Source organism: Chiloscyllium plagiosum, unplaced genomic scaffold (genome assembly GCF_037043375.1).
Source record: "Chiloscyllium plagiosum isolate Xiang-an unplaced genomic scaffold, Cpla_swu_hap1 HiC_scaffold_11, whole genome shotgun sequence".
NCBI classification, from domain to species: domain Eukaryota; kingdom Metazoa; phylum Chordata; class Chondrichthyes; order Orectolobiformes; family Hemiscylliidae; genus Chiloscyllium; species Chiloscyllium plagiosum.
The window spans coordinates 6,456,322-6,483,960 of record NW_028270149.1 but is presented as its reverse complement, the minus strand read 5'-3'; the positions used below and the strand labels follow the sequence as shown (position 1 = coordinate 6,483,960).

Genomic DNA, 27,639 nt, shown 5'->3' with positions numbered 1-27,639 from the left:
TTTCCTGGTACATTAGTAATCATGCCAAGACAATTAGGACACCCGTTCTATTTGTGGTTAGCTGTCGTGCCTTGTTAGAATTCCATTTTCACTCAATTTAATGATTTATCCTTCAATATGTAATCATATTTCTCATTCACGTTTTGCCTCTCTGTGCCAACCTTATTTAAATTTATTGCCTCAAGTCCATCCATGACAAACTGCACCTCACACACCGAATACTTGTCAGCTTCGAGAGCAAGATTGGCTTCCTACTTGATAAAGCTATTTCTCTTAACACTGAGTCAATGTATGATTTATGCCGAGTGAGGGAGTGATTCCTTTGTAATTGCAAAGATTTTCTTGCATGCTCCCAACAAAAGGAACAAAATCATTACCTGACAAGTGCTGCATAGTATTTGTTCTCAGTTAAGCAAAGAAAGAAATGAATTGCACTTGTATAGTAATTTTTACACTCCAAAGCATCCAAGAATGCGTCACAGACATATCTTTGAACTGTAATCACAGTTGTAATGTAGGGACGATGGCAGCTAATATGCGCACAGCAAGCTCCCACAGATAGCAATGCCGTAATATCGTGTTTTTGCAATGTTGTTCAAAATATTGGCCATGACTCCAGAGTCAACTAACCTGCTCTTCTACAAATAGTGTCACGTGAGAGCCAGATGTCACATTCAAAGGCAGCATCAATATAAATACAACACTGGGCATGTCATTCTGGAATCTGTGTTCAAGGAATTCAACTTGACCCCTGACTCAGAGGTGAGAGTGATATAACTGAGCCATGTTTGTAATGCTCTTGCTGGATTGTCAAAGTATTTCCCCACGGTAACAGGCTTATGGAGATTCTTGGTTTCCTTTCCATGTCCATTCCTGACACCATCACCCCAGGTCAACATTGTCTGAAATACTTGAGAAATTTAACTTGAAAACTCTTGAATTTTCCACCTCAAAGTATGGTTCAACCATCTCAAGTTCTGGTGTCCTCAAACCCACTGGCAATGAAATTGTCCTCAGATGGCACTGGACAAGAGATAGAGACATTTATAGAGTCAGTATGCGTGCTGGATCGCTGTGTGTTTTCACGCTTGTGAGTGTGAGTGGGAGGATGTTAACAGGCGTCTAAATTTTTGCCTTGGGCACAATTAGAAAAGGCTTACTCAACGTTTCAATGAGTGTCTGTTTTTCTGCCAAAAAGGATAAAGTTGATTCTAACTGATAAGTTTCTCAATTCTAGAAACCTACCTTCCTAATTCTACAGAGAATTACAGGGAGCGGTGTGAGGAGGAAGGGAACTAGAGATGACTGGAAGACAGACTCAGCTATCTATTTATTTTGACAGGCTTCATTCAATTGTACTCAGCTCAACCTCGAAATCTGGATTAGTGGTGCTGGAAGAGCACAGCAGTTCAGGCAGCATCCAAGGAGCAGCGAAATCGACTTTTCAGGCAAAAGCCCTTCATCAGGAATAAAGGCAGAGAGCCTGAAGCGTGGAGAGATAAGCTAGAGGAGGGTGGGGGTGGGGAGAAAGTAGCATAGAGTACAATAGGTGAGTGGGGGAGGGGATGAAGATGATAGGTCAGGGAGGAGAGGGTGGAGTGAATAGGTGGAAAAGGAGCTAGGCAGGTAGGACAGTCATGGGGACAGTGCTGAGCTGGAAGTTTGGAACTGGGGTGAGGTGGGGGAAGGGGAAATGAGGAAACTGTTGAAGTCCACATTGATGCCCTGGGGTTGAAGTGTTCCGAGGCGGAAGATGAGGCGTTCTTCTTCCATGCATCTGGTGGTGAGGGAGCGGCGGTGGAGGAGGCCCAGGACCTCCATGTCCTCGGCAGAGTGGGAGGGGAAGTTGAAATGTTGGGCCACGGGGCGGTTTGGTTGATTGGTGCGGGTGTCCCGGAGATGTTCCCTGAAGCGCTCTGCTAGGAGGCGCCCAGTCTCCTCGATGTAGAGGAGACTGCATCGGGAGCAACGGATACAATAAATGATATTAGTGGATGTGCAGGTAAAACTTTGATGGATGTGGAAGGCTCCTTTAGGGCCTTGGATAGAAGTGAGGGAGGAGGTGTGGGCGCAGGTTTTACAGTTCCTGCGGTGGCAGGGGAAGATGCCAGGATGGGAGGGTGGGTTGTAGGGGGGCATGGACCTGACCAGGTAGTCACGGAGAGAACGGTCTTTGCGGAAGGCAGAAAGGGGTGGGAAGGGAAATATATCCCTGGTGGTGGAATCTTTTTGGAGGTGGCGGAAATGTCGGCGGATGATTTGGTTTATGCGAAGGTTGGTAGGGTGGAAGGTGAGCACCAGGGGCATTCTGTCCTTGTTACGGTTGGAGGGGTGGGGTCTGAGGGCGGAGGTTTGGGATGTGGACGAGAAGTGTTGGAGAGCACCTTTACCCATGTGGGCAGGGAAATTGTGGTCTCTAAAGAAGAAGGCCATCTGGTGTGTTCTGTGCTGGAACTGGTCCTCCATTTTTGCAAGAGGTTGGGTGGAAAGAGGTGTAATCCAGGTAGCTGTGGAAGTCGGTGAGTTTGTAAAAAATGTCAGTGGCAAGTCAGTCGTCATTAATGGAGATGGAGGTGTCAGAGATGGTCCAGGTAAATTTAAGGTCAGGGTGGAATGTGTTGGTGAAGTTGATGAATTGCTCAACCTCCTCGCAGGAGCACGAGGTGGCACCAATGCAGTCATCAATGTAGCGGAGGAAGAGGTGGGGAGTGATGCCGGTGTAATTACGGAAGATCAACTGCTCTACGTACCCAACAAAGAGACAGGCATAGCTGGGGCCCATACGTGTGCCCATGGCTACCCCTTTGGTCTGGAGGAAGTGGGAGGATTCGAAGGAGAAATTGTTAAGGGTGAGGGCCAGTTCGGCCAAATGAATGAGAGTGTCGGTGGAAGGGTACGGTTGGGGACGTCTGGAGAGGAAAAAATGGAGGGCTTGGAGGCCCTGATCATGGCGGATGGAGGTGTAGAGGGATTAGATAAACATGGTGAAGATGAGGCGTTGGGGGCTGGGGAAACAGAAATCTTGGAGGAGGTGGAGGGCATGGGTGGTGTCTCGAACATATGTGGGGAGTTCCTGGAGTAGGGGGTATAGGACAGTGTCGAGGTAGGTAGGGATGAGTTCAGTGGGGCAGGAGCATGCTGAGACAATGGGTCGGCCAGGGTGGTCAGGCTTGTGGAACTTGGGATGGAGGTAGAACCGGGCAGTGCGGGGTTCCCGGACTATGAGGTTGGAAGCTGTGGGTGGGAGATCTCCTGAGGTGATGAGATTCTGTATGGTCTGGGAGATGATTGTTTGGTGATGGGGGATGGGGTCATGGTCGAGGGGGCAGTAGGAAGAGGTGTCCTCGAGTTGGCGTTTGGCTTCTGCGGTCAAACTCGAAATCTGACCATATTGACCAGTGTCATTTTTTTTTTTCATTTTAACAATGTAGCACATGACAAATGTTTCTTCATTTGCTTTCTTTTGAGAGGGCGGCTCAGTGGTTAGCACTGTTGCCTCACAGTGCCAGCGGCCCGGGTTCAATTCCCGCCTCAGGTAACTGTCTGTGTGGAGTTTGCACATTCCACCTGTGTCTGCGTGGGTTTCCTCCAACAGTCCAAAGATATGCAGGTCAGGTGAATTGGCCATGCTAAATTGCCCATAGTGTTAGGTGCATTAGTCAGGGGGGAATGGGTCTGGGTGGGCTGCAGTTCAGAGGGTTGGTGTGGAGCCGAAGGGTCTGTTTCCACACTGTAGGGAATCTAATCTAAAAATGGAAGAGGTGATGGTGTAGTGGCAGTGTCTTTGGACTAGTAATCTAGGCTATTGCTCTGGTGACATTAAAAAAAGGTATTTGGTTCTTTAATGTCCTTAAGAAAGGAAAATTTGCCATCCTTTCTGAGTCTAAACCAAACCATGACTTTTGATCCACAGTAATATGGCTGACCTTTCAGTGACCTCTGGAATGGGCACTCGTTCAAGGGTAATTAGGGATGGGCAACACATATTGGCCCTGCCAATAACGCCGACATGAATGAATAAAGAAAACAACTTCTAATGCTATTATACTGCGATTATGTGTGTACAGATCTTCCTGATCAACATTGCAAGAAATTTGGGGCATTTTGTTTTTCTTCAAAGAACCTCTATTTAAGTCCACCCTGCTCTGACAATGCCTCACCCTTTCAGCTGTTCCCTCAGTTCTCGTCATGTCCTCGCTTATTGAAGTTGATGTCTCTTTAAGGGGATGAGGCAGGAAAATGGCGTTGAGTTATGAGATCAGCCATGATCCCATAGAATGACGGAGCAGACTCAATGGGCCAAATGGTTTACATCTGCTCCTATTCTTGATTGCCTTATGGTGAGAAAATATTGAGGAAATTTGATGGGGATGTTCAAAATATGAAAATAGATTACATAGAATAAATAAGGATAAATTGATTCCATAAGCAAAAGGCTAAGTAACCAGACAACCCAGGTGTAGGGTGATTGGCAAGAGGGAAGTTGTTGTGTTCTGGAATACATTGCTTAAAGAGGTGATGGAAGAGGATTCATTGATGTGTTTTGAAAGGAAATTGAATAAATGCTTAATGGGAAATATTTTACTGTTATGGAGGAAGGGCAGTGGGGTGGGACTAATTGAATAGGTCTACTGAAAAGAGCTGGCACAAGAATCATGGGCAAATTAGCCTCCTTCTGTGCTGCATCATTTTATTGAAGGGTAAACTTACTCCATTCATGATGGTCAGCACATGGAGAAGACCCAGTTCAAGATTAAATCAGGCACTTAACGAATGCTTACTTTTTGTTGTGAATTTGGTTAGATGAAACCTGACACTTTGTTAGTCACACTGCCTGGCTCTGAGAGAAGCTGAGAATTCATGAGGTGTGCAGTAATGAGGCGTCATCAGAGTGCCTGAACATGATGTATAATATTGTGAGAGTGATATGGATAGAAGCTGAAGCTCATCAAGAGTTGATAAGAATGTTTGAGTCTGTAATGTTGCCAGAAGAGCTTTTTAAGGAAAGCAATATGGGCTCAAGAAGAAGCACTTGTGAGACTGAAGCTGGAAAGACTAGGAGAAAGTGAGGACTGCAGATGCTGGAGATCAGAGTGGAGAATGTGGCGCTGGAAAAGCTCAACAGGTCAGACAGTATCCGAGGAGTAGGAAAGGTTACATTTTGGGCATAAGCCCTTCTTCAGGAATGTCAAAGCTCGATAGACTCCAACATGTGATAAAACACTAGATAAAGAAAGATGGGCACAGTCGATGAATTATTTTGGATGTGGGATTAGGACAGGAGTTAAACTGTATTGCCAAATGTGAATGGGAATTCAATACAGGTTGTTCTCCTATAACGAGCAATTCGTCAATGTATAATGTGGTATAAGTTTAAGGTGAGAGGGAAAAGATTTAAAAAGGATCTAAGGGGCATCTTTTTCATGCAGTGGGTGGTCCATTAATGGAATGAGAGGGCTAGTACAATTACAACATTTAAAAGGCATCTGGAAGGCTATATGATCACCTTAGGAAGGATTTAGAGATATGGGCCAAATGTTACCAAATAAGACTAGATTAATTTAGGATCACCTGATGAAGGAGCATCGCTCCGAAAGCTAGTGCTTCCAATTAAACCTGTTGGACTATAACCTGTTGGTGTTGTGTGATTTTTAACTTTGTACACCCCAGTCCAACACCGGCATCTCCGAATCATTAATTTAGGATATTTGGGTTGACATGGATGAGTTGGACAGAAAGTTCTGTTACCATCCTGTGTGACTGCCTGACTCTCTAAAGCCTGGGTCCACCATCTACAAGGTACAAATAAGGAGTGTGATGGAATACTCCCCACTTCTCTTTATGATTGTAGCTCTAACAGCAAGACGTTTGACAACAACCAGGACAAAGCAGCCCACATCCGTAAACATCTATTCCCTCCACATCTGATCCTCAGTCATAAAAATGTGTACTATCTACAAGATGCACTGTAGAAATTTTCCAAAAATCCATAGACAGCACTTCCAAACCCATAACCACTTCCTTCAAGAAAGACAAGGGCAGCAAATGCATGAGAATATCATCATCTGCAAATTTCCCTCCAAGCCACTTACCATCCTGACTTGGAAATATATAACTGTCGCTGGGTCAAAATCCTGCATTCCCTCCCTAATGGCATTGTGGGTCAATCTACAGACAGTGGATTGTAGTAGTTCACGAAGACAGCTCACCACCACCTCCTCAAGGGCAATAAAGATGGGCAATGAAAATGCTGGCCAGCCAGCGACACCCACATATAAAATAAAAATATGAATAAAAAAAAGACTTTTATTCAGTCCGTACACAGCAGGAGTAGCAATCAGCTGTGCTATTGTGATGAAGATCGGTAATATATTGTCATTGTTTGAGACCTTGGGTTCTAAAGTGGAAGTATGATGCATAGCTTTATTGTGTATGCTAAAAAAGGAGAGGGCGTAGTTTTAGTTTCATGTTTAAGTTTCTGAGTTTTGATGTTGAAAAATCTCATCTTTGTTCATACATGCATTTTGATGAGAGTTTACAACCTTGGAATAGAACTAGGATTATACAGTTTGAAAAAGAGTGGAGGAGATTTTGGCTGTTGCCTAGCAATAAAATATCTAATGACACAATATCATAGAGAGAAAAAGTTTGTTTCATCAGAGAAGCTGTTAATAGAAATCTCAAAAGCTGTCAGTGCTGGGAAAACTTCCCAAGTTATTTCGAGAAAATTCCAGAAGCAGATTTCTGTGGATGACATGTTGTGTAATAAGTGAGCTGTTTTTGCATTTTGTTTAAGAGTCGCAGAAAGTGATATTAATTTTTAAAAATCTAGTGAATTTGTCAAAACATTGTTATAAATTTGTAGAATCTGTGTGGTAGAGTTGATGAACTACAAAGGATAAAAGACCCTGATTGGAGCTGTGTATAGGCCTCCTCCCAGTAGCCAAAATATCAGGAAGAAAATAAATCAGAGATAGAACGGCATGTGAGAAAGGCACTATGACAATAATCATGGGAGACTTCAACATATAGGGGACCAGGAAAGACAGTTTGGTGGCAGATCTCAAGGAAAGAAAGTCATGGAATGATCTTTGGAGCAGCTTGTGGTATCGCCTGCAAGAGAACAGGCAGTTCTGGATTTGGTGATGTGTAATGAGACAGATTTGATTAGAGAGCTGAAGGTGAAGGAACCCCGAGAGGGTAGTGACCACAGAAATTCCCCTGCAGTTTGAGAGGGAGAAGCTGGAATCAGACATTACAGCATCACAATTGAGTAAACGTAACTACAAAGACATAAGGGAGGAGCTGGCCAGAGTTGATTGGAAGGGGACCCTGGCGGAGCAGACAATGGGGCAGCAATGGTAGGAGTTTCTGGGGGTAATTCAGGAGGCACAGCAGAAACTCATCCCACTGACAAAGAAACATACTAAGGGAAGGACAAGGCTCCCAATGGCTGACAAGGGAAGTCAGGGAGAACAGAAAAGCAAAAGAAAAATCATACAACATAGTGAAGATTAGTGAGGAGTCAGAGGATTGGGAAGTCTTTAAAATCCAGCAGAGGATAACTAAAAAAAGCCATAAAGGGGAGAAGATGAAATATGAAAGTAAGCTAGCTCGTGATAGAAAATTAGATTGCAAAGAGTGTTTTTAAATGTTTAAAAGGCAAAATAGGACTGAGTCAGCATGGCTTCATCAAGGGGAGGTCATGCCTGCCAAATCTGTTAGAATTCTTTGACAAGGTAACAAGCAAGTTCGGCGAAGGAGAGCCAGACGACATGATCTATTTGGATTTATAGAAGAAGTTTGACGTGGTGCTGCACAGGAGGTTACTAAATAAGATGAGAAACCGTGGTGTTAAGGGCAAGGTGTTGCAAGGATAGCGGTTTGGCTGACTGGCAGATGTCAAAAAAGGGTGGAGCTGGAAAAGTACAGCAGATCAGGCAGCATCCGAGGAGCAGGAGAATCGATGTTTTGGGCATAAGGCCTTCATCAGAAACGTCAGAGAGTGGGGATAAAGAAATCTTTTACAATATGGCAGCCAGTGAGTAGTGGAGTTCTGCAGGGGTTAGTGTTGTGACTACAACCATTTACATTATACATTAACAATTTGGATGTAGGAACTGAAGGCATTGTTGCTAAGTTTGCAGATGACAAAAAGATAGGTAGAGGGACAGGTCGTGTTGAGGAAGCGAGGAGGCTGCAGAGGACTTGAACACACTAGGAGAGTGGGCAAAGGAGTGGCAGAGAGAATACAATGAGGGAAAATGTGAGGTTATGCACTTTGGTAGGACAAATAGAGGTGTACACTATTTTCTACATGGGAAAGGCTTCAGAAAGATGAAGCATATAGGGACTTGGAAGTTCTTGTTCAGGATTCTCTTAAGGTTAACATCCACGTTCAGTTGACAGTTAAAATGGCAAAGGCAGTTAAAGTGTTAAATTCAATGTTAGCATTATTTCAAGAGTGCTGGAATACAAGAGCAGAGAAGTACTGCTGGTCTTATAAGGCTCTGTTCAGACTGTGTCAGGAATATTGTGAGAAGTTTGGGCCCCATAGCTAAGGAAGGATGTGTTGGCGTTGGAGAGGGTCCAGAGGAGGTTTACAAGAATTATCCTGGGGCTAAAGGGCTTGTCACATGAGGAGTTAAGAAGGATGGGGGGGGTGATTCTCATTTAAACTTACACAATATTAAGGGGCCTGGAGAGAGTGAACATGGGGAAGATGCTTCCCCTGGTAGGAGAGACTAAGACCCGAAGCCACAGCCTCGGAATGAAGATACCTCCTTTTAGGACGGAGGTGAGAAATATTTTCTGTAGTCCAAGGGGGTGACTTTGTGGAACCCATTACTGCAGAAGGTTATGGAGGCCAAGTCATTGAGCGCATTTAAGAGAGAGATCATTTGGTTCTTGATTGGTAAGGGCATCAAGAGCTACTGTGAGAAGGCAGGAGAATGGAGTTCAGAAATATATCAGCCATGGTCAAATGGCACAGTAGATACAATGGGCCAAATGGCCTAATTCTGCTCCTATATGTTATGGTGCTATGGTCTTGTAGCCCATTAACACTGTTTACTGCTACTATAGGAGACCGGAGCATATTAAAATACTGCAGGCTGAGATGCATAAAAGGTTCATCCAGTACCAGCTTCTAACAGCCTGGATCTGAAGTGTCCAGCCTTGTCAGAATGTTATACATTTCAAAGAGATCCCTGCTCATTCTTCTAAACTTCAGTGATATAGACTCAAACATCTCCTCAATTGATAAACCTGCCATTCCAGAAATTAGACAGGTGAACCTTTATTGCAACCTTTTTATGTTAAGTGTATTTTTTCTTGGGCGAAGAGACCAAAAGAACATACAATACTCCAGATATGTTCTCATCAAGAGTATATATTTCTTTGCTTCTGTATTCAAATATTCTTGCAATGAAGGACAATATATATTTGTCTCCCGAACTGCTTGCTGAACCAAATTCTTGTTTCCAGTGATCAGCTCAAGGACATCCAGGTCCCTTTGTACATCATTGGCAATCACTCGCTAACCAATATAATTGTCCACTTAGAAAATCCTGTGCCATTGGATTCATGGATTCTATGGATCCTTGTGTGGTTGATGAACCTGATCTTAGAGCTATAAGGGAACAGGGAATTCTCTGGGAATTATAGACTGGTCAATAGACAATAGACAATAAACAATAGACAATAGATGCAGGAGTAGGCCATTCAGCCCTTCGAGCCTGCACCGCCATTCAATATAATCATGGCTGATCATTCCTAATCAGTATCCTGTTCCTGCCTTATCTCCATAACCCTTGATTCCACTATCTTTAAGAGCTCTATCCAACTCTTTCTTAAATGAATCCAGAGAGTGGGCCTCCACTGCCCTCTGGGGCAGAGCATTCCACACAGCCACCACTCTCTGGGTGAAGATGTTTCTCCTGAGCTCTGTCCTAAATGGTCTACCCCGTATTTTTAAGCTGTGTCCTCTGGTTCGGCACTCACCCATCAGTGGAAATATGTTTCCTACTGCCAGAGTGTCCAATCCTTTCATAGTCAGTCTTACGTCTGTGGTAAGCAAGGTACTGGAACGGATTCTGAGATAAGATTTATGACTATCTGGAAAAACATAGTTTGAGTAAAGATAGTCAGCATGGCTTTGTGAAGGGCAGGTCATGCCTCATAATCCTTATTTAGTTCTTGGAAATTGTGATGAGACAAGTTGACAACAATCAAGCAGTGAATGTTTTGTATATCGATTTCAGGAAGGCATTTGATAAGGTCCCCCACTGTAGGCTCATTCCGAAAGTTAGGAGGTATGGGAAAAAGGGAAATGTCTTCTATTGGCCAGCCAATTCTGTTTCCAGACAGCAAGTGGTAGTGGATGGAAAGTATTCTGCCTGTAGTGTGGTGACCAGTGGTGTCCCGCAGGGATCTGTTCTTGGGTCTTTGCTCTTTGTACTTTTTATAAATGACTTGAATGAAGAAGTGGAAGGGTGAGTTAGTACATTTGTCAATGACACAAAGGTCGGTGGTGTTGTAAATAGTGTCAAAGGCTGTTGCAGGCTACAGCAAGACATTGACAGGATGCAATGAGAAGTGGCAGATGGGGTTCAACCTGGATGAATGCGAAGTGATTCATTTTGGAAGTTCCAATTTGAATGCTGAATGCAGGGTTAAAGACAGGATTCTTGGCAGCATGGAGGAACAATGGGATCTTGGCGTCCATGTACATGGATCCGTCATAGTTGCTGCCCAAGTGGATAGATTTGTTAAGAAGGCATATGGTGTTTTGGCTTTCATTAACAGGGAGAATGAGTTTAAGAGCTGCGAGGTGTTGCTGCAGCTCTGTAAAACCCTGGTTAGACCATACTTGGAATATTGTGCCCTGTTGTGCTGGGCTCATTATAGGAAGGATATAGATGCTTTAGAGGGAGTGCAGAGGATGTTTACCAGTATGCTGCCTGGATTGGAAAGCTTGTCTTATGAAGAGAGGTTGATTGAGCTATGGCTTTTCACACTGGAGAGAAGAAGGAAGAGAGGTGACTTGATAGAGATGTACAAAGTAACAAGATGCATAGATAGAGTAGATAGCCAGAGACTTTTCCCCAGGGCAGAAATTGCTGTCATAATTTTAAGATGATCAGAGGAAGGTATAGGGGAGATGCCAGAGGAAGGTTCTTTATACAGAGATTGGTGGGTGCATGGAATGCATTGCGAGTGTGGTGTTAGAGTCAGAGACATTAGGGACGTTTCAGTGACTGCTGGACAAGCACATGGATGGCAGTAAGTTGAGGGGTGTGGAGATTAGGTTGATCTTAGTATAAGATGAATGCTCAGCACAACATTGAGGGCTGACGGGCCTGTACTGTGCTGGACTGTTCTATGTTCTATATCTCCCACCACACATTTGGTAGGTGTTTCCAAGAGGTGGAATTGATTCTTGGCTTTGAGATCCCTGGCATTCTTTTCTCTGATTCTTTTTCCATCCTGGCCACTGGATGTTCTCTTCATACAGGAGCTTCTTCTGAGTCAGTTTTTTTCTGAACGAATCTATCACTATTAAAATAATATTCTATCTTTAATTTCTTTCCTGCCAAAGAGCTCAACTTTGCATTTATCCTTGTTTTACTGCATTAGTCATGTATTTACCCATTCACTCAGCTGATGATATCCTCACTAATCACACATGCACCTAGCCTTGTGTTGTCATCGAAATTGGAAATATTACATTTGATTCCCTCATTTAAATTGATGGTATATATTGTGAATAGCTGCAACCAAAGTGTTGATTTGTGTGCGATCCAACTCATCAATGCCTTCTACTCTGAAAATTCCCCAATTATTCCTACTTATTAAAAATTCATTCATGGGATATGGACATAGCCAGGTAAGCGTCCTTCTTGAACTGTTGAGATCCATTTATTGAAGGTAGACCCAGAATGATGTTAGCGAGGGAATCCAGGATTCTGATCCAGCAACACTGAAGGAACGGTGATATGTTTCCTAGTCCGGATGTGAGTGGCTCGGAGAGGAACTTGCAAGGAGTGGTGTTCCCATGCACCTGCTGCCCTTGTCCTTCCAGATGGAAGTGATTGTGGGTTTGGAAGGTTTTGTCTAAGGAGTCTTAATGAATTGTGCAGTTCAACTTGTAGATGGCATGCATTGCTGCTACTGAATGTCAGTGATGGCGAGAGTGAATGCTTATTAAAGAATATAGAACAGTGCAGCGCAGAAACAGGCCCTTTCAGCCCACCACGTCTGTGCTGACTATAATGCCATTCTAAACTAATCCCATCAGCCTGCATTTGGCTCCTATTCCTCTAAACCTTGCCTGTTCATGTGTCTGCCTTAATGCCACATAGATTTTGTTAACCTATCCACATCTATCACCTTCTCAGGCACCTACCACCCTCTGTATAAAAACCTTTTTTCCACACATCTCCTGTATACTTTCTCCCTCTCACATTAAACTTATGTCCCTTAGTATTTGACATTTCCAACCTGGGCAAAAGACTTTGATTATTCATCTTACAACTCAAGTGGGCTACTTTGTCTTGGATGGCATCACATTTCTTGAGTATTGTTGGAGCTTCCCCCATCCAGGCAAGTGGAGAGTATTCCATCACACTCCTGACTTTTGGACAGGAGTTGGGGAGTCAGGGGGTGAGTTATTCATTGCAAATTCTCAGTCTCAAACCTGCTTTTGTAGCCCTTTGGTAACATGACTAGTCCATTTCCGTTTCTGTTTTTTTTGTTTGCTAGCTAATCCAATCCAATACTTTACCACCATCCCCTCTGGGGTGGATTTTGTATAATTATCTCTTATGTGGGACTTCAGCAAAAGCTTTCTGAAAATTCTCATTCATTCTACTCATTACATCCTCAAAACACTCCAGCTGATTTATGCTGACTTTTTATGATTCCATTAGTGCTTCCTAAGTATCCCAGTATCATACCCTTTATTGTAGACTCCAGCATTTTCTCTCCAACTGATGTGAGACTGATCAGACAGTAATTTCCGTGATTTATCCTCCTTACTTTTGTTTTAAACAATGGGGTTAATGTTCGTCACTCTCCAATCTGTGGGATGATGACTGAATTATAGAATTTTGGAAGATGACAACCAATGCATCTGTAGTTTCTCAGGCCACCTCCTTTAGACTCCTGGGATTTTGAATAACAAGCGCTAGTGGTTTATCGGCTTTCAGTCCCATTAAGTTTTCCACCAATTTTTTTGTAATGTATTCATACTTCACAAAATAGCCTTGCATTCCTAGCACTTCTGGGATGTTTTTGAATCTTCTTCTAAGAAGACAGAACAAAAGTAGTTGTTTAATTGTAGGAGCCCTGATGTAGAGTCGAGACTCGAAATTTTAGCTTGCTCTCTCTCCACAGATGTTATATGACCTGCTGTGGTCTCCAGTATTTTTTGTTTTCAGTATTAATTAATTGTTCTGCTATTTCCTTGTTTACTACTACAAATTCAGCCATCTTAGACTGTAAGGTGCCTACATTTGCCTTCATTTATTGACTCATTTTCATATACTTCTAGAAGCTCTTCCAGTCCAAATTTATATTCCTTGCAAGTTTACTCTCTTCCTTTCCTTTAACCCTCTTAATCAGCCTTTGATATTCCTTTGATAAATTCTAAACTGCTCCTAGTCATAGACCATAGAACAGTGCAGTACAGGCCCTTCGGCCGTCAATGTTACGCCAACCTGTGAAACCAATCTGAAGCCCATCTGAAACCTATGCTATTTCATTATCATCTATATTTTTATCCAATGACCATTTAAATGCCCTTAAATTTGGTGACTCTACTACTTTTGCAGGTAGGGCATTCTATGCCGTTACTACTCTCTAAGTAAAGAACCTACCTCAGACGTCTGTCCAATATCTATCACCCCTCATTTAAAGCTATGTCCTCTCATGCTAGCTATCACTGTCCACCCTTACTAATCCTCTGATCATCTTGTGCGTCTCAATTAAGTCACCTCTCAACCTTTTTCTCTCTAATGATAACAGCCTCAAGTCCCTCAACCTTTCCTCATAAGACCTTCCCACTATACCAGGCAACATCCTGGTAAATCTGCTCTGCACACCTTCCTATGCTTCCACATTCTTCCTCTAATGCGGTGACCAGAACTGTATGCAATACTCCACGTGCAGCCACACCAGAGTTTTGTACAGCTGCAGCATGACCTCATGGCTCTGAAACTCAATCCCTCCACCAATAAAAGCTAACACACTGTATGCCTTCTTAAGAACCCTATCAGCCTATGCACATGAACACCAAGATCCTCTGCTCATCCACACTACCAAGAATCTTACCATTAGCCCAGTACTTTCTGTCCCTGTTACTCCTTCCAAAGTGAATCAGCTTACACCTTTCCGTATTAAACTCCATTTGCTACCTCTCAGCCCAGCTCTGCAACTTATCTATGCCCCTGTGTAACTTGCAACATCCTTCCGCACTGTCCACAGCTCCATCGACATTAGCGTCATCTGCAAATTTACTAATCCATTCTTCCATACCTTCATGCAGGTCATTTATAAAAATGACAAACATCAGTGGCACCTAAATAGATCCTTGCATTAAACCACTAGTAATTGAACTCCAGGATGAACATTTCCCTCAACGACCACCCTCTGTCTTCTTACAACTAGCCAATTTCTGATCCAAGTCACTAAATCACCCTCAATCCCATGCCCACCCAGGGGAACTTTATCAAACACTTTACTGAAAGCCATGTACACCGCATCAACTGCTTTACCCTCATCCACTTGTTTGGTCACTTTCTCAAGGAACTCAGTAAGGTTTGTGAGGCACAATCTACTCTTCACAAAACTCTTCTACTCTCCCTAATCAAATTATTCCTTTCTAGATGATTATAAATTCTATCTTATAATCTTTTCCAACATGTTACTCACAACTGAAGTAAGGTTCACTGGTCTATAATTACCAGGGTTGTCTCTACTCCCTTTCTTGAACAAGGAAACAACATTTGCTATCCTCCAGTGTTCTGGCACTATTCCTGTAGACAATGATGACATAAAGATCAAAACCAAAGGTTCTGCAATCTCCTCCCTAGCTTCCCAGAGAATCCTAGGAAAAATATTATTGAGCCCAGGAGACTTATCTATTTTCACACTTTCCAGCATTGCTAACACCTCCTCCTTATGAACCTCAATCCTGTCTAATCTAATAGCCTGTATCTCAGTTCTCCTCAACAACACATTGTCTTTTTCCTGTGTGAACACGGATGAAAAATATTAATTAATGTCTCTCCTATATCCTTGGACTCCACGCACAACTTCCCTCTACTGTCCTTGATCTTACTCCAGTCATTCTTTTATTCCCCTGCCACTGCAGGAACTGTAAAACCTGCACCCACACCTCCTCCTTCACCTCTACCCAAGGCCCTAAAGGAGCCTTCCACATCCATCAAAGATTTACTTGCACATCCACTAATATCATTTATTGTATCCGTTGCTCCCAATGCGGTCTCCTCTACATTGGGGAGACTGGGCGCCTCCTAGCAGAGTGCTTTAGGGAACATCTCCGGGACACACGCACCAATCAACCACACCGCCCCGTGGCCCAACAGTTCAACTCCCCCTCCCACTCTGCCGAGGACATGGAGGTCCTGGGCCTCCCTCACTGCCGCTCCCTCACCACCAGACGCCTGGAGGAAGAATGCCTCATCTTCCACCTCGGAACACTTCAACCCCAGGGCATCAATGTGGACTTCAACATTTTCCTCATTTTCCCTTCCCCCACCTCACCCTAGTTCTAAACTTCCAGCTCAGCACTGTCCCATGACTTGTCCGGACTTGTCCTACCTGCCTATCTCCTTTTCTGCCTATCCACTCCACCCTCTCCTCCCTAACCTATCACCTTCATCCCCTCCCCCACTCACCCATTGTACTCTATGCTACTTTCTCCCCACCCCCACCCTCCTCTAGCTTATCTCTCCATACTTCAGGCTCACTGCCTTTATTCCTGATGAAGGGCTTTTGCCCGAAACGTCAATTTCGAAACTCCTTGGATGCTGCCTGAACTGCTGTGTTCTTCCAGCACCACTAATCCAGAATTCTTTTATTCCTGACATACCAATAGAAAGCTTTAGGGTTTTCCTTGATCCTGCCTGCCAAAGACGTCTCCTGTACCCTTCTGGCTCTTCTTAGCCCTCTCTTTCGGTCCTTCCTGGCTAACTTGTAACTCTCAAGTGCCTGAACTGAGCCTCCATGTTTCATCTTTACATAAGTCTCCTTCTTCCCCTTGACAAGAGATTCAACTTCTTTAGTTAACCACGGCTCCCTCATTCGGCCACTTCCTCCCTGCCTGTTGGGTACATACTGATCAAGGACAAGCAGAAACTGTTCCTTGAACAAGCTCCAAATTTTAATTGTGCCCATCCCCTGCAGTTTTCTTCCCCATTCTATGCATCCTAAATCTTTCCTAATTGCATGATAATTGCCTGTCCCCCAGGTAAAACTCTTGCCCTGCGGTATATACCTATCCTTTTCTATCACTAAAGTAAACATAACCGAATTGTGGTCACTATCACCAAAGTGCTCACCTACCTCCAAATCTAACACACATTGAAATCACAAGCTTTCGAAGCACTGCTCCTTCATCAGGTGAAGTGTCACTTCTGACTTTGATCATCCCAGTCCAACACCAGCAGCTCCACATCAAGTTTAAATTCAGAGCCTTAGCTTTGTATTGGTTTTCCCAGTCCCTATCATGATTACTGTTGTACTCTTGTTACCTGCAACTCTAATTTCCTGCATAATACCATTTCTTATGTCACCACAACAGTATGGAGACCTACAGGCAAATCCTACTGTTTTCACCCCTGGATGCTTTTAGCTCCCCCCAGACTGATTCCACACCTAAATTTCTGGTATCAATGTAATTTTTCATTATTATACCTTTAACAAACAACACCACCCTATTTCCTTTTCCATTTTGCCTGTCCTTCCTGGAGATTGAATACTGGTGGTCACTCAGTTCTCAGCTATGGTACCCAATTATATCCATTTGTGTTGTTAATTCATCTTGCTGTGACTGCTCTGCGCATGCATGTGTAATGCCTTTAGATCTGTCTTTTTGACATTTTTACACATTTGTTCGTACTCTAATCCTATTTGCTGCTAGCCCCTGGTTTGTATACCTTCAAAGTTTGCTTTGTACTTTTCCTTCACTTCCATCTTTGTTTCCCTCACTCTTGTCTCACTGTTCCCATTCCCTGCCACTCTAATGTAAACCTTCAGCCACCATACTAGCGAATGCCCCAGCATGGAGATTGGTCTTGGTCCTTCTAGGGTACAGCCCTCCTTCTGACTAAGGGATAAGAGAATTACCAACTGAGCCACTGCTGACACCATTGTGAGAATGAGGGACGAAGGGTAGTAAGGATAATAAGAAATAAGGGGAGGCAGTAGCCGAGTGGTATTATCACTAGACTATTAATCCAGAGACTGGATTAGTGGTGCTGGAAGAGCACAGCAGTTCAGGCAGCATCCAAGGAGTAGTAAAATCGACGTTTCGGGCAAAAGCCCTTCATCAGGAATACCCAGTTTTTACCTATTAATCCAGAGACCCAGGTAATGTTCTGGGGGCCTGGGTTTGAATCCTGCCATGACAGATGGTGGAATTTGAATTCACTAATAATCTGGAACGTAGAGTCCAATGATGACCATAAGTCATTGCTGACTGTCGAAAAAATCCATCTGGTTCACTAATGTCTTTCAGGAAGGAAATCTGCTATCCTTACCTGGTCTGGCATACACATAACTTCAGACTTAAAGTAATGTGGTTTGACTTGTAACTACCCTCTGGGCAGTTAGTGATGGGCAATACTGGCTTGTCCAGTGACGCCTTCATCCCGTGAATGAATTTTTTAACAAATCTGGCAATTGTCTAACAAAAATAAGTGGTCAGAAATGGAGTGAATTTCTTCACAGTCTTGCCAGCTCATTCACCAGTATTTCAGGGGAAAGAAACCCCTGATAGACAACGTAAGCATACTTAAGCTATATTTTGGGAATGTTGCCATTCTCATTCTGCTGTTCAAACCATGCCAGCACTTCCACCATTCAAGGACCCTGCACTCCTCCAACTCTGACCTCCTGTGCATCCCACAGTTCTATCACTCCACAGTTTACAGCCTTGCCTTCTGGGCTGGAAGCTCTCTCAAAGCATCTCTATTTACATACCCCTCTTTTTTTCTTTCTCCCCTTTACAGAAAACCTACTTCTTCGACTAGATGCTTAGTCATTAGTCCTCTTACAGTAACTCCTTCTTCTTGGTGTCTATGTTTCAACCAATAATGCTTCTGTGTAGCACCTTGAGATACTTTACAATGTTAAAGTAGTATGTAAATGCAAGTAATTATTGTTAAAACAGTGTTGAATATTGCCTTTAGCTATGAGAATTCATTCAAATTAATGCCAGTGAGGAATGAGATGCTGTGTTTTTATTACAAATAGAGTGGATCCCACAAAAACATTGAACAAGACTTGATACAAAACGGCAGGCTGCTATGTTGACAATCAACACCAGTCAGTTTCTACTTTGCGATTATAATCGAGCAATTCCTGGCAATGCACTGACTTTAATTCAACTTATCACTATCCTTCGAAGGTTGATCCATGACTGAAAGTTTTTATCGTTCCTCTGCAGTGAAATAGGTGCAGCTTTTCAACAGTAGCTCAGATAAAGAGACAAACAGTGTTATCCTCATTAGCTCCATTCTGTAGATACGAATGTGGTCACCTGGTGTTACAAGGAACAGGCAGGTGATTAAGATCGTGTGAGCAGGTTCTCCAATAGTCTTGTGGTTGGGTTTTTGTAAGCCAGCACCTGCCGAGAGTGCAACAGGGTCAGTCTAATAAAATTGTTGTCTACTCTTTATGGTTGTGCAAACATTTCTACAATAACCCTGACTAAAAATAGGTTTTGAAGGAACATAGGAGCCATTGAACAAAGCCAGAAGTCACACGACCACCAAGTTATAGTCCAACAGCTTTCTGCTCCTTCATCAGGTGAAGTCTCAATTAAAATAAACCTGGGGTCGTGTGACTTCTGATTTTGTTCACCCTAGTCCAACACAGCTACCTCCACATCATGCAATTGAACTAGACCATGCACTATCTATATTGTAGCTCCTAGTTCCATAATTCTAAATAATATTATTTAACAAAAATCTCGGCAATCTCAGTCTTGAAAGCTCAAAATGATCCTCAGTTTTAACAGTTTTTTGTTGGACAGAGTTTCAAATCTTCACTATATTTTGGATGAATAAGTACTTCCTTAAAAATCACACAATACTATGTTATATTCTAACAGGCTTATTTGGAAGCACTAGCTTTCAAAGTGCTGCTTCTTCAGCAGGTGATTGTGGAACAGGATCATAAAACACAGAATCTTATGATACTCCACAACCACCTGATGAAAGAGCAGCACTCCGAAAGCTAGCGCTTCCAAATAAACCTGTTGCACTACAACCTGGTGTTATGTGATTTTTGTACACCCCATTCCAACACGACATCTCCAAATCACAAGCACTTCCTGACATCACCCCTGAATGACCTGGAACTAATTTTATGCTCCTTTGTTCTGGACTTGTTCCAACACCTATCTAGAGTGAAAATCCCTTAATCGTTTTATGCATCTCAATTAAAACACAAAGTAATCTTCCAGATGCAAAGAAACACAAGCCTATTCCATGAAATTTCCTTGTAATTTAATTATTCAGGTCCCAAAGTGATTCTCGCGGGGAATTGGAGAATGATCCGTGTCTCTAAGGCAGGAAGTTTTGTGTTCAAGTCCACTTGATGGTGAAGGAAAGTGGGTCAGTGTTAGAGCCAAAGATCAAACGACTGCGTTATAAAAAATCGCCAAACAACAATCCCCTAACAATAGTTTGTAGTGTCGCAATCCCTTGCTGTGTTTTTGATCCTTTGGTGGGAGAGGGTGGGTGTGCAATTTTTTGGTAAATATTTACATTGCAGCAAGGGCAACACATTCAAGTAATTTCTAGACAGTGCCCTTGTTTTGACGCATCACCTCGGATTTCAGTTCTCACCTGGGCTGAGTCCAAGTAAAAGTTGGACATTAATTTGCCTCATTTCTAAGCTCCAACTTCCCACATGTCACAACATGCTCTTTTAGAGCTAAACGAAGCTGCGGATATTTCCAGCATACCTGCCTGGTTATCACCTGCTACCTGCTGGAACTGTTCGCGCACTGGGATTGGGCGTAGAGCAGGGCGGGCTGTTTGTGCATGTGTGACCTTCGCCTTTGAAAGATCTCACTCAGTCAATGACGGTTACAGCACAAATCCACGGTTTGCTCAGCTGCAAGACTTGATACCACACCTTGCTAAGACAGAGTGCAGTCTTGCACGTTATCCTTGTGGTCAACCAGCGTGTTTTTCTTTTCTCGCAGAGCACTGCGTTGTGTTTGCACAGGTGAATGAATCTTTTCTATTTCTCTTCCCTTTTCCTTTAACTGAGGAACTTGTAGGGCTGGTTTAACCCAGCATATGTAATCTGTTTTCTCTCTCTCTCTCTCTCTCTGGAAACTGAGTAGGTAATTATGGGGTGTGCATGAACTCCAGCTACAGATTGGGTTGCTCTATTGATGCTTATCAGCTATTGGTGTGAAAGATGACTCTTGTTTCCCCTCAAATTAATGATTATCAGATAGCAACCAAATGAGATCATTAATTCTGTACAGAAAACATCTCAAATGTTTTTTAAATCACTTTATACTGTTGGTATAGAAACCTACTTCAAATGGTTCTGCTTTCAGAGGGTACACTCAATTGTTTGCTCTCTTGTGTAATGCTTTCCCTGTGACAACATAATGTTGAGAGTGCAAAATACAGTGAACTCTCATGGAAGTGTGGAACTGAGTATTAACACAGGGGATGTAAAGGGGAGCTGTTCCGATGCAGCTTGTTGTTCCTCAGGAACATCTAAAAGCACTTCCTCCACTGAATTACTGTGATTGCAATGATTGTTCCACTGGATATTAGTGAAACTTCAAACTCAGGTCGTATTGTACCGTGTACAATTAGGTATTAACCACGACTTAGCAACCAACACTCAGTTCGGAGTTCAACAGTTTAAGGTTCAAGTTCTGCTGGAGTACATGTTCCAGATTAAAATTCTCTCTTCATTACTAAGGGTGTGATGTGCTATCAAAGATGCTGTTTTTCCACTGAGACATTATACTAAGGACCCATTTCCTTGCATTGCTGGGCTTTTAAAAGATCAAGGGAATTCTCCCCTGGCCAACATAAGAACAGTGGCTGACTGGCTGTCTTTTTTCATTTCAAAACTATGCTTTATTCATAAAAATAATCTTTGTGTACATACACAGTGACAGAGGCAGTTCAGGTCTGTAGGGTAGCCTGTGAGAAAACAAGCGAACATTGGAGATTGACTGTATCCAACAAACAAACCAAAGACTATATGTACATATATTTGGGGCAGTGGGGAGAGTCTAATAACTGAGTGGACCCCCATTTATCTTCAGCAGGAAGATCTTCGTCTTTCCCCACTGCACCTTGGCAGTAGCTGCCCAACCTTTAGTGAGTCCCTCAGCACATAGTCCTGGATCTTGGAATGTGCCAGTGTGCAACACTCAGTTGGGGTCAATTCCTCATTCTGGAAGACCAACAAGTTTCGGGCAGACCAAAGAGTGTCCTGCATGGAGTTGATGGTCCCCCAGGCACAGCTGATGTTTATCTTGATACGCGTGCTGGAGAACAAACCGTAGTGTACAGAGTCCTGCGTCATGGAGCTGCTCGGGATGAACCTTGTCACAACCCACTGCACCTCTCTTCAGATTTGCTTTACGTTCCAACGGGAGATGTGTGACAGTCTCTACCCCCTCTCACAGCCACTTCAAGGGCAGCGTGCAGTGTTGCAGACTTACTGGGCGTACAGGAAGGATCTGACAGGGAATGCCCTTCTCACCACTGGCCAAGCGATGTCCTGGTGCTTGTAGAAACGTTCTGGTAATGAAGTGTTCTGCCCAATGATTTTGACAGTCTGCTCAGGGAACAAACCAACAGGTTCCACCCTCTCCTTTTCCCACAGGACTTGAGGATGCTATGTGCTGACCACTTCCTGATGGACTGTTGCCAAAGGTATTTTTCTTTGCAAGTTTCTCCATGAAGGTCAGGTGATACAGAAAGGTCCAATTACATGGAGCATTCAGTGGGAATGAGGCCAGTCCCATCTTTTGCAACACCGGGGACAGGTAGAACCTCAGTTTGTAGTGGCACTTGGTGTTTGCTTACCGAGGGTCTACACAAAGCTACATGCAGCCACACGCAAGTGGCCATCAGGGTGAGGGTTGCATTGGGTACGTTCTTCTCCCCTCCATTATCCATGGAGCCCCTTCAGACACAGTACATCTTGGACCTCCAGATGAAATGGCAGATGGCTCAGGTGACTGCAGTGGTGAAGGTTCTGGGAATGGGACAGACCTGCCCCATGTACAACAACAAGAGAGAGTGCCTCACACTTAGAGAACAGGTTTTTACCTGCAATAGAGAGGGAGTGATATTCCTAAAAGTCCAGTTTCTGTCTCACCTTGGCGATGCACTCCTCCCAAATCTTTGTGCACAGTCTTGCCCCTCTGAACCATGTCCCCAGCATCTTTGGGTAATCTGTCTTGACAGTGAAGGAGATAAAGGATCGGTTGGCCCAATCCCCAAAGAACATAGCTTCACTCTTGCCTCAATTCACCTTGGCTCCTGAGGCCACAGATGCTCATAGGTCTGTGCACTGACAGCAGATCTGAGCAGAAAATAGTGATATTATCCATCGACAGAGAAGCTTTGACTGGCAGGCCTCTGCTGCCTGAATATCCCACCTCTCAGGCTTGTCTCCTTCCCTATAGACTCAGCAGAGGGCTCTTTACAACAAGGCAGGAGAGCGCGTGGGCAGCCCTGCCTAACTCTTGATTAATTAAGAAGCGTTCTGATTCCCACCCATTGATTGGGACTGTATTATTAATGTTAGTGTAGAGCAGTCAGATCCAATTGCAGATTTCCTCCCCAAAGCCCATTTTGGAGAGCACATCCCACATGCAGGTGGGCGATATCCTGTCAAAGGCCTTCTCCTGGTGAAACTGAGGTCCACCCCCCTGTATTGTACATAAGCGAGGCTCTCAGAGAACATCCTGCCCGTCCAGGATAGGATTAGTTAGAGTGAATCACCAATCCTGGAGCAGACCTGACTTGGTTGGCGATGACCTGAAAGGATTTTGTAATCTGTCCTCAGTAATGATATTAGCTGCCAATTTCTAATTTCCTCCTTCTCCCCCTTCTGCTAGTAGATGATGGTGATGATCCCTTTCCTCATGGATACACACATTCTCCCTGCCAGAAACATCCTCTCATACACCTCCAGCAGGTCCTGGCCAATTAAGTCCCAAAGACCTGAATACAAAACAACCTCGATTAGCCAAACGAGACGGGATGGGAGTATTTTGTTCGGACAACTGATTGTTTGGATAACATTTTCACAGGACCTTAAGGTCTTGTTCAGATAATCCGAAATTCAGATAATTGATGTTTGGATAACTGAGGTACAACTCAGCTGGTAGCATCACCTCATTCCCTCCCAGGTGCTGTTGTCTAAGATCTCTGTGTGGAGGACAGGAACAACTGGGAGGCCATGTTGTCTGTGGTCTTTGGGAGTCTGGTACAAAGAGGCTAATTTGCTGTCAGCTCTATTTTAAATTCAAAAATATGCTTTATTCATAAAAATATCTTTATACATTCATAGTCACTAAAGCAGTTTGGTTCGGTACGGTAGGAAGAAACCAGCAAAAATTGGAGTCTGATTCTATATCCAGATTCTGGGTAATCCAAGATGGGAGGATGGGAAACATTTCTTGCTGTAAGAGACTGCTCCTTTTTGAGGTATTTTAGGTGTTGAAAGTGATTTCCTCGAATTCCAGGAGCAGCAGTTACTGCTTTATATGCTGTAGTAATTGTTTTGGAACTTTGAAAAAGAGTTTAAAAAAAAAATTACTTTGAAAAGGGAGAAAGACAGATAAAGGCAGCAAACATATGGTCTCTAAGAGAGAGAGAGAGAAAGAAACCCATACTGCTAACTGACATAGCAGTGAATCTGCACAGTTACTGCTTTTGCTGTTTGAACTCATATATCGCTGGACGCTGGACTGTGTCTAGGAAAACTTCAACAGCGAAATTCACAATTGATCTTGGAGGAACCTGATTGGGAGAAGTCACAGCACAGAAACAGATAAGTGAATAGTTTTAAGTATAGCCTTGCTGTAAATCTACAAGAGTGAGTAGAGTGGGTTCTTCCTTGATTATATGTTTTTATTGGAATGTGGCACTTGATTAAATTTTAAAAATATAAACCGTATGTGCCAGGATCTAGGATGTCGCCGATCGGGTTTACAGGTTTCTGAAGCAGGGAGGGTGAGCAGCCAGAAATCGTGGTACATATTGGCACCAATGATATAGCCAGGAAAGGGATTGAGGATCTGAAAAGTGACATCAGAGAGTTAGGCTGGAAACTGAAGAGCAGGACGAGTAGAGTAGTGATCTCAGGTTTGCTACCGGTGCCACGAGACAGTGAGGTGAGGAACAGACAGCGACTGCAGCTTAACACATGGCTGCGAGGCTGGTGCAGGAGGGAGGGCTTCAGGTACTTAGACCATTGGGATGCCTTCTGTGGAAAGTGGGACCTGTACATGAAGGATGGGTTACACCTGAACAAGAGGGGCACAAATGTCCATGGTTGGGAAATTTGTTTGTGTGGTTTGGGAGGGTTTAAACTAGTTTGGCAGAGGGATGGGAACCAGAGTTACATATCTGAGAGGGAGGTAGTTGTAGATGGGGCAGTGACAGGATGTAATGAATCTATCAGGAACATTTTTCACGTAATAAAACAAAAGGATCGGTTAAAGTGTGTCTGCTTTAATGCAAGGAGTGTCAGAAATAAGAGTGATGAACTTAGAGTACGGATCAGTACTTGGGACTATGATGGTAAAAACAAGGACTGCAGATGCTGGAAACCAGATTCTAGATTAGAGTGGTGCTGGAAAAGCACAGCAGTTCAGGAGGCATCCGAGGAGCAGGGAAATCGATGTTTCGGGCTAAAGCCCTTCATCTGATGAAGGGTTTTTGCCCGAAATGTCGATTTCCCTGCTCCTCGGATGCTTCCTGAACTGCTGTGCTTTTCCAGCACCACTCTAATCTAGAACTTGGGACAATGATATTGTGGCCATAACAGAGATGTGGGTTTCACAGGGGTAGGAATGGTTGCTAGATGTTCCAGGGTTTAGAATGTTTAAAAAGAACAGGGAGAGTGGAAAAAGAGGAGGGGTGTAGCATTGCTAATCAGAGAGTGCATCACAGCTACAGAAATGAAGGTTGTTGAGGAAGGTTTGTCTACTGCGTCAGTATGGGTGGAAGTTAGGAACAGCAAGGGAACAGCCACCGCATTGGGGGGTTTTCTACAGACCCCCTAATAGCAGTAGGGAGACCGAAGAACTCATAGGCCGGCAGATTTCGGAAGAATGATGATGTAGCAGGGTTGTTGTTATGGGTCACTTCAACTTTCTCACTATTGACTGGAACCTTCTTAGTGCAGATGGTTTGGATAGAGCCTTTTTTGTCAGGTGTGTTCAGGAGGGTTTCTTTACTCATTATTGACAGGACGAGGAGGGGAGAGGCTATTTTGGATTTGGTGCTCAGCAATGAGCCAGGACAGGTGTCAGATCTTGGCGTGGGAGAACAGTTTGGAGACAGTGACCATGACTGCCTCACATTTACCATAGCCATGGAGAGGGAAAGGAGCAGGTACCGAGGGAAGATATTTAATTGGGGAAAAGGAAATTATGACACGATCAGACAGGAGTTGGGAAGTACAGACTGGGAGCAATTGTTCCACAGAAAGCGCACAGCAGACATGTGGAGACTATTTAAGGAGCAGTTGTTGCGAGTGATGCACAAATTTGTTCATCTGAGACAGGTAAGAAGGGGTAAGATTAAGGAGCTTTGGATGATGAGAACAGAGGACCTTCTTGTCAAAAGGAAGAAGGCAGCTTCGTAAAGTGGAGGAAGCAAGGATCTAGCACAGCATTAGAGGATTACAGGCTTGCTAGAAAGGAGCTCAGAAATGGACTGAGGAGAGCCAGGAGGGGGCACGAGAAAGGCTTGGCAGGAAGGATTAGAGAGAACCCAAAGGCATTTTACTCATAAGTGAGAAATAAGAGAATGATCAGGGAGAAGGTAGGCCCGGTCAGAGATAGCATAGGGAACTTGTGTGTGGAGTCTGAGCAGATAGGGGAAATCCTAAATGAGTTTTTTTGCTTTGGTTTTCACTAAGGAAAGGGATCTTGTTATGAATGAGAATTTGCGGAGCTGGGAAACAGACTTGAACAGATGAAGATTGATGAAGCTGATGTGCTGGACATTTGGCAAACATTAAGATTGATAGGTCCCCAAGATCAGCACAGAGTTATCCTAGACTGCTCCAGGAAGTGAGAAAGGAGTTCGCTGGCAAAGACCTTTGCTTCCTCACTCTCCACAGGAGTCGTACCGGAGGATTGGAGGGAGGCGAATGTTGTTCCTCTTTTCAAGAAGGGGAATAGGGAAATCCCAGGCAATTACAGACCAGTCAGTCTTACGTCTGTGGTCAGCAAAGTGTTGGAAAGAATTCTGAGGGATAGGATTATGACTATTTGGAAAAGCATAGGCGTGGCTCTGTAAGGCGCAGGTCATGCCTCACAAATTTTATTGAGTTCTTTGAGGAGGTGATGAGACAGGTCAATGAAGGTTGAGCGGTGGATGTGGTGTGTGTGGACTTCAGCAAGGCATTTGGTAAGGTTCCCCATGGTAGGCTCATTCATAAAGTTAGGAGGTATGGGATACAGGGAGATTTGGCTCTCTGGATTCAGACTTGGTTGACTGACAGAAGGCAGAGAGTGGTTGTAGATGGAAAGTATTCTGCCTCGAGGTCAGTGGTGAGTGGGGTCTTATAGGGCTATGTTCTTGGGCATCTGCTCTTTGTAGTTTTTATAAATGACTTGGATGAGGAGGTTAGGGGGTGGGTTAGTAAATTCGTAGATGACACAAAGGTTGGAGGTGCTCTTGATAGTATTGAGGGCTATTTCAGGCTGCAGTGTGACATAGACAGGATGCAGAGCTGGGCTGAGAAATGGCAGATGGAGTTCAACCTGGATAAATGTGAACTTATGCATTTTCAAACAAGTATGCTGTTTTGGAAAATGTAGGGGGTGATGGACTTTCAGGGGAATGTAGCATGAACAGCCAAGTTTCTGGTATCAAAACTGGCTCTAATGTAATTAGGGGAACATTGGATTCAAAGCGATTAATTGTGTTAGGGGAGTCTCAAGTCAGGGGCACAGACAGACGTTTTTGCGGCCAGCAGCGAAAAATCAGAATGGTGTGTTGCCTCCCTGATGCCAGGATGAAGGATGTCTCAGAGAGTGTGCAGAATGTTCTCAGAGGGGAGAGGGACCAGCAGGAGGTCATTGTACTTATTGGCACATGGGAAGGGAAAAGGATGAGATTCTGAAGGGAGAATATAATAAGTTAGACAGAAATT

At 43.8% G+C, this 27,639-nt stretch overlaps 1 protein-coding gene across 6 annotated transcripts in view; it reads left to right on the top strand.

Moving 5' to 3' along the window:
- The first annotated feature begins 20,160 nt into the window (after positions 1 to 20,160).
- Positions 20,161 to 27,639, top strand: part of LOC122557524 (uncharacterized) — a 58,300-nt gene continuing 50,821 nt past the window's right edge. For 3 of the 6 annotated variants that reach the window (XR_015758561.1, XR_006313865.2, XR_015758560.1), the window contains exon 1: positions 20,346 to 20,481. Coding sequence is in view for 1 of the 6 variants with exons in the window: in XM_087991766.1 (XP_087847892.1) it covers positions 20,161 to 20,481 (321 nt within the window). In the remaining 5 variants the exon portion in view is untranslated. Of the gene's footprint in view, positions 20,482 to 27,639 lie in introns of all 6 variants that reach the window. The other 3 variants (XR_015758562.1, XR_015758563.1, XM_087991766.1) reach the window with 2 other exon arrangements.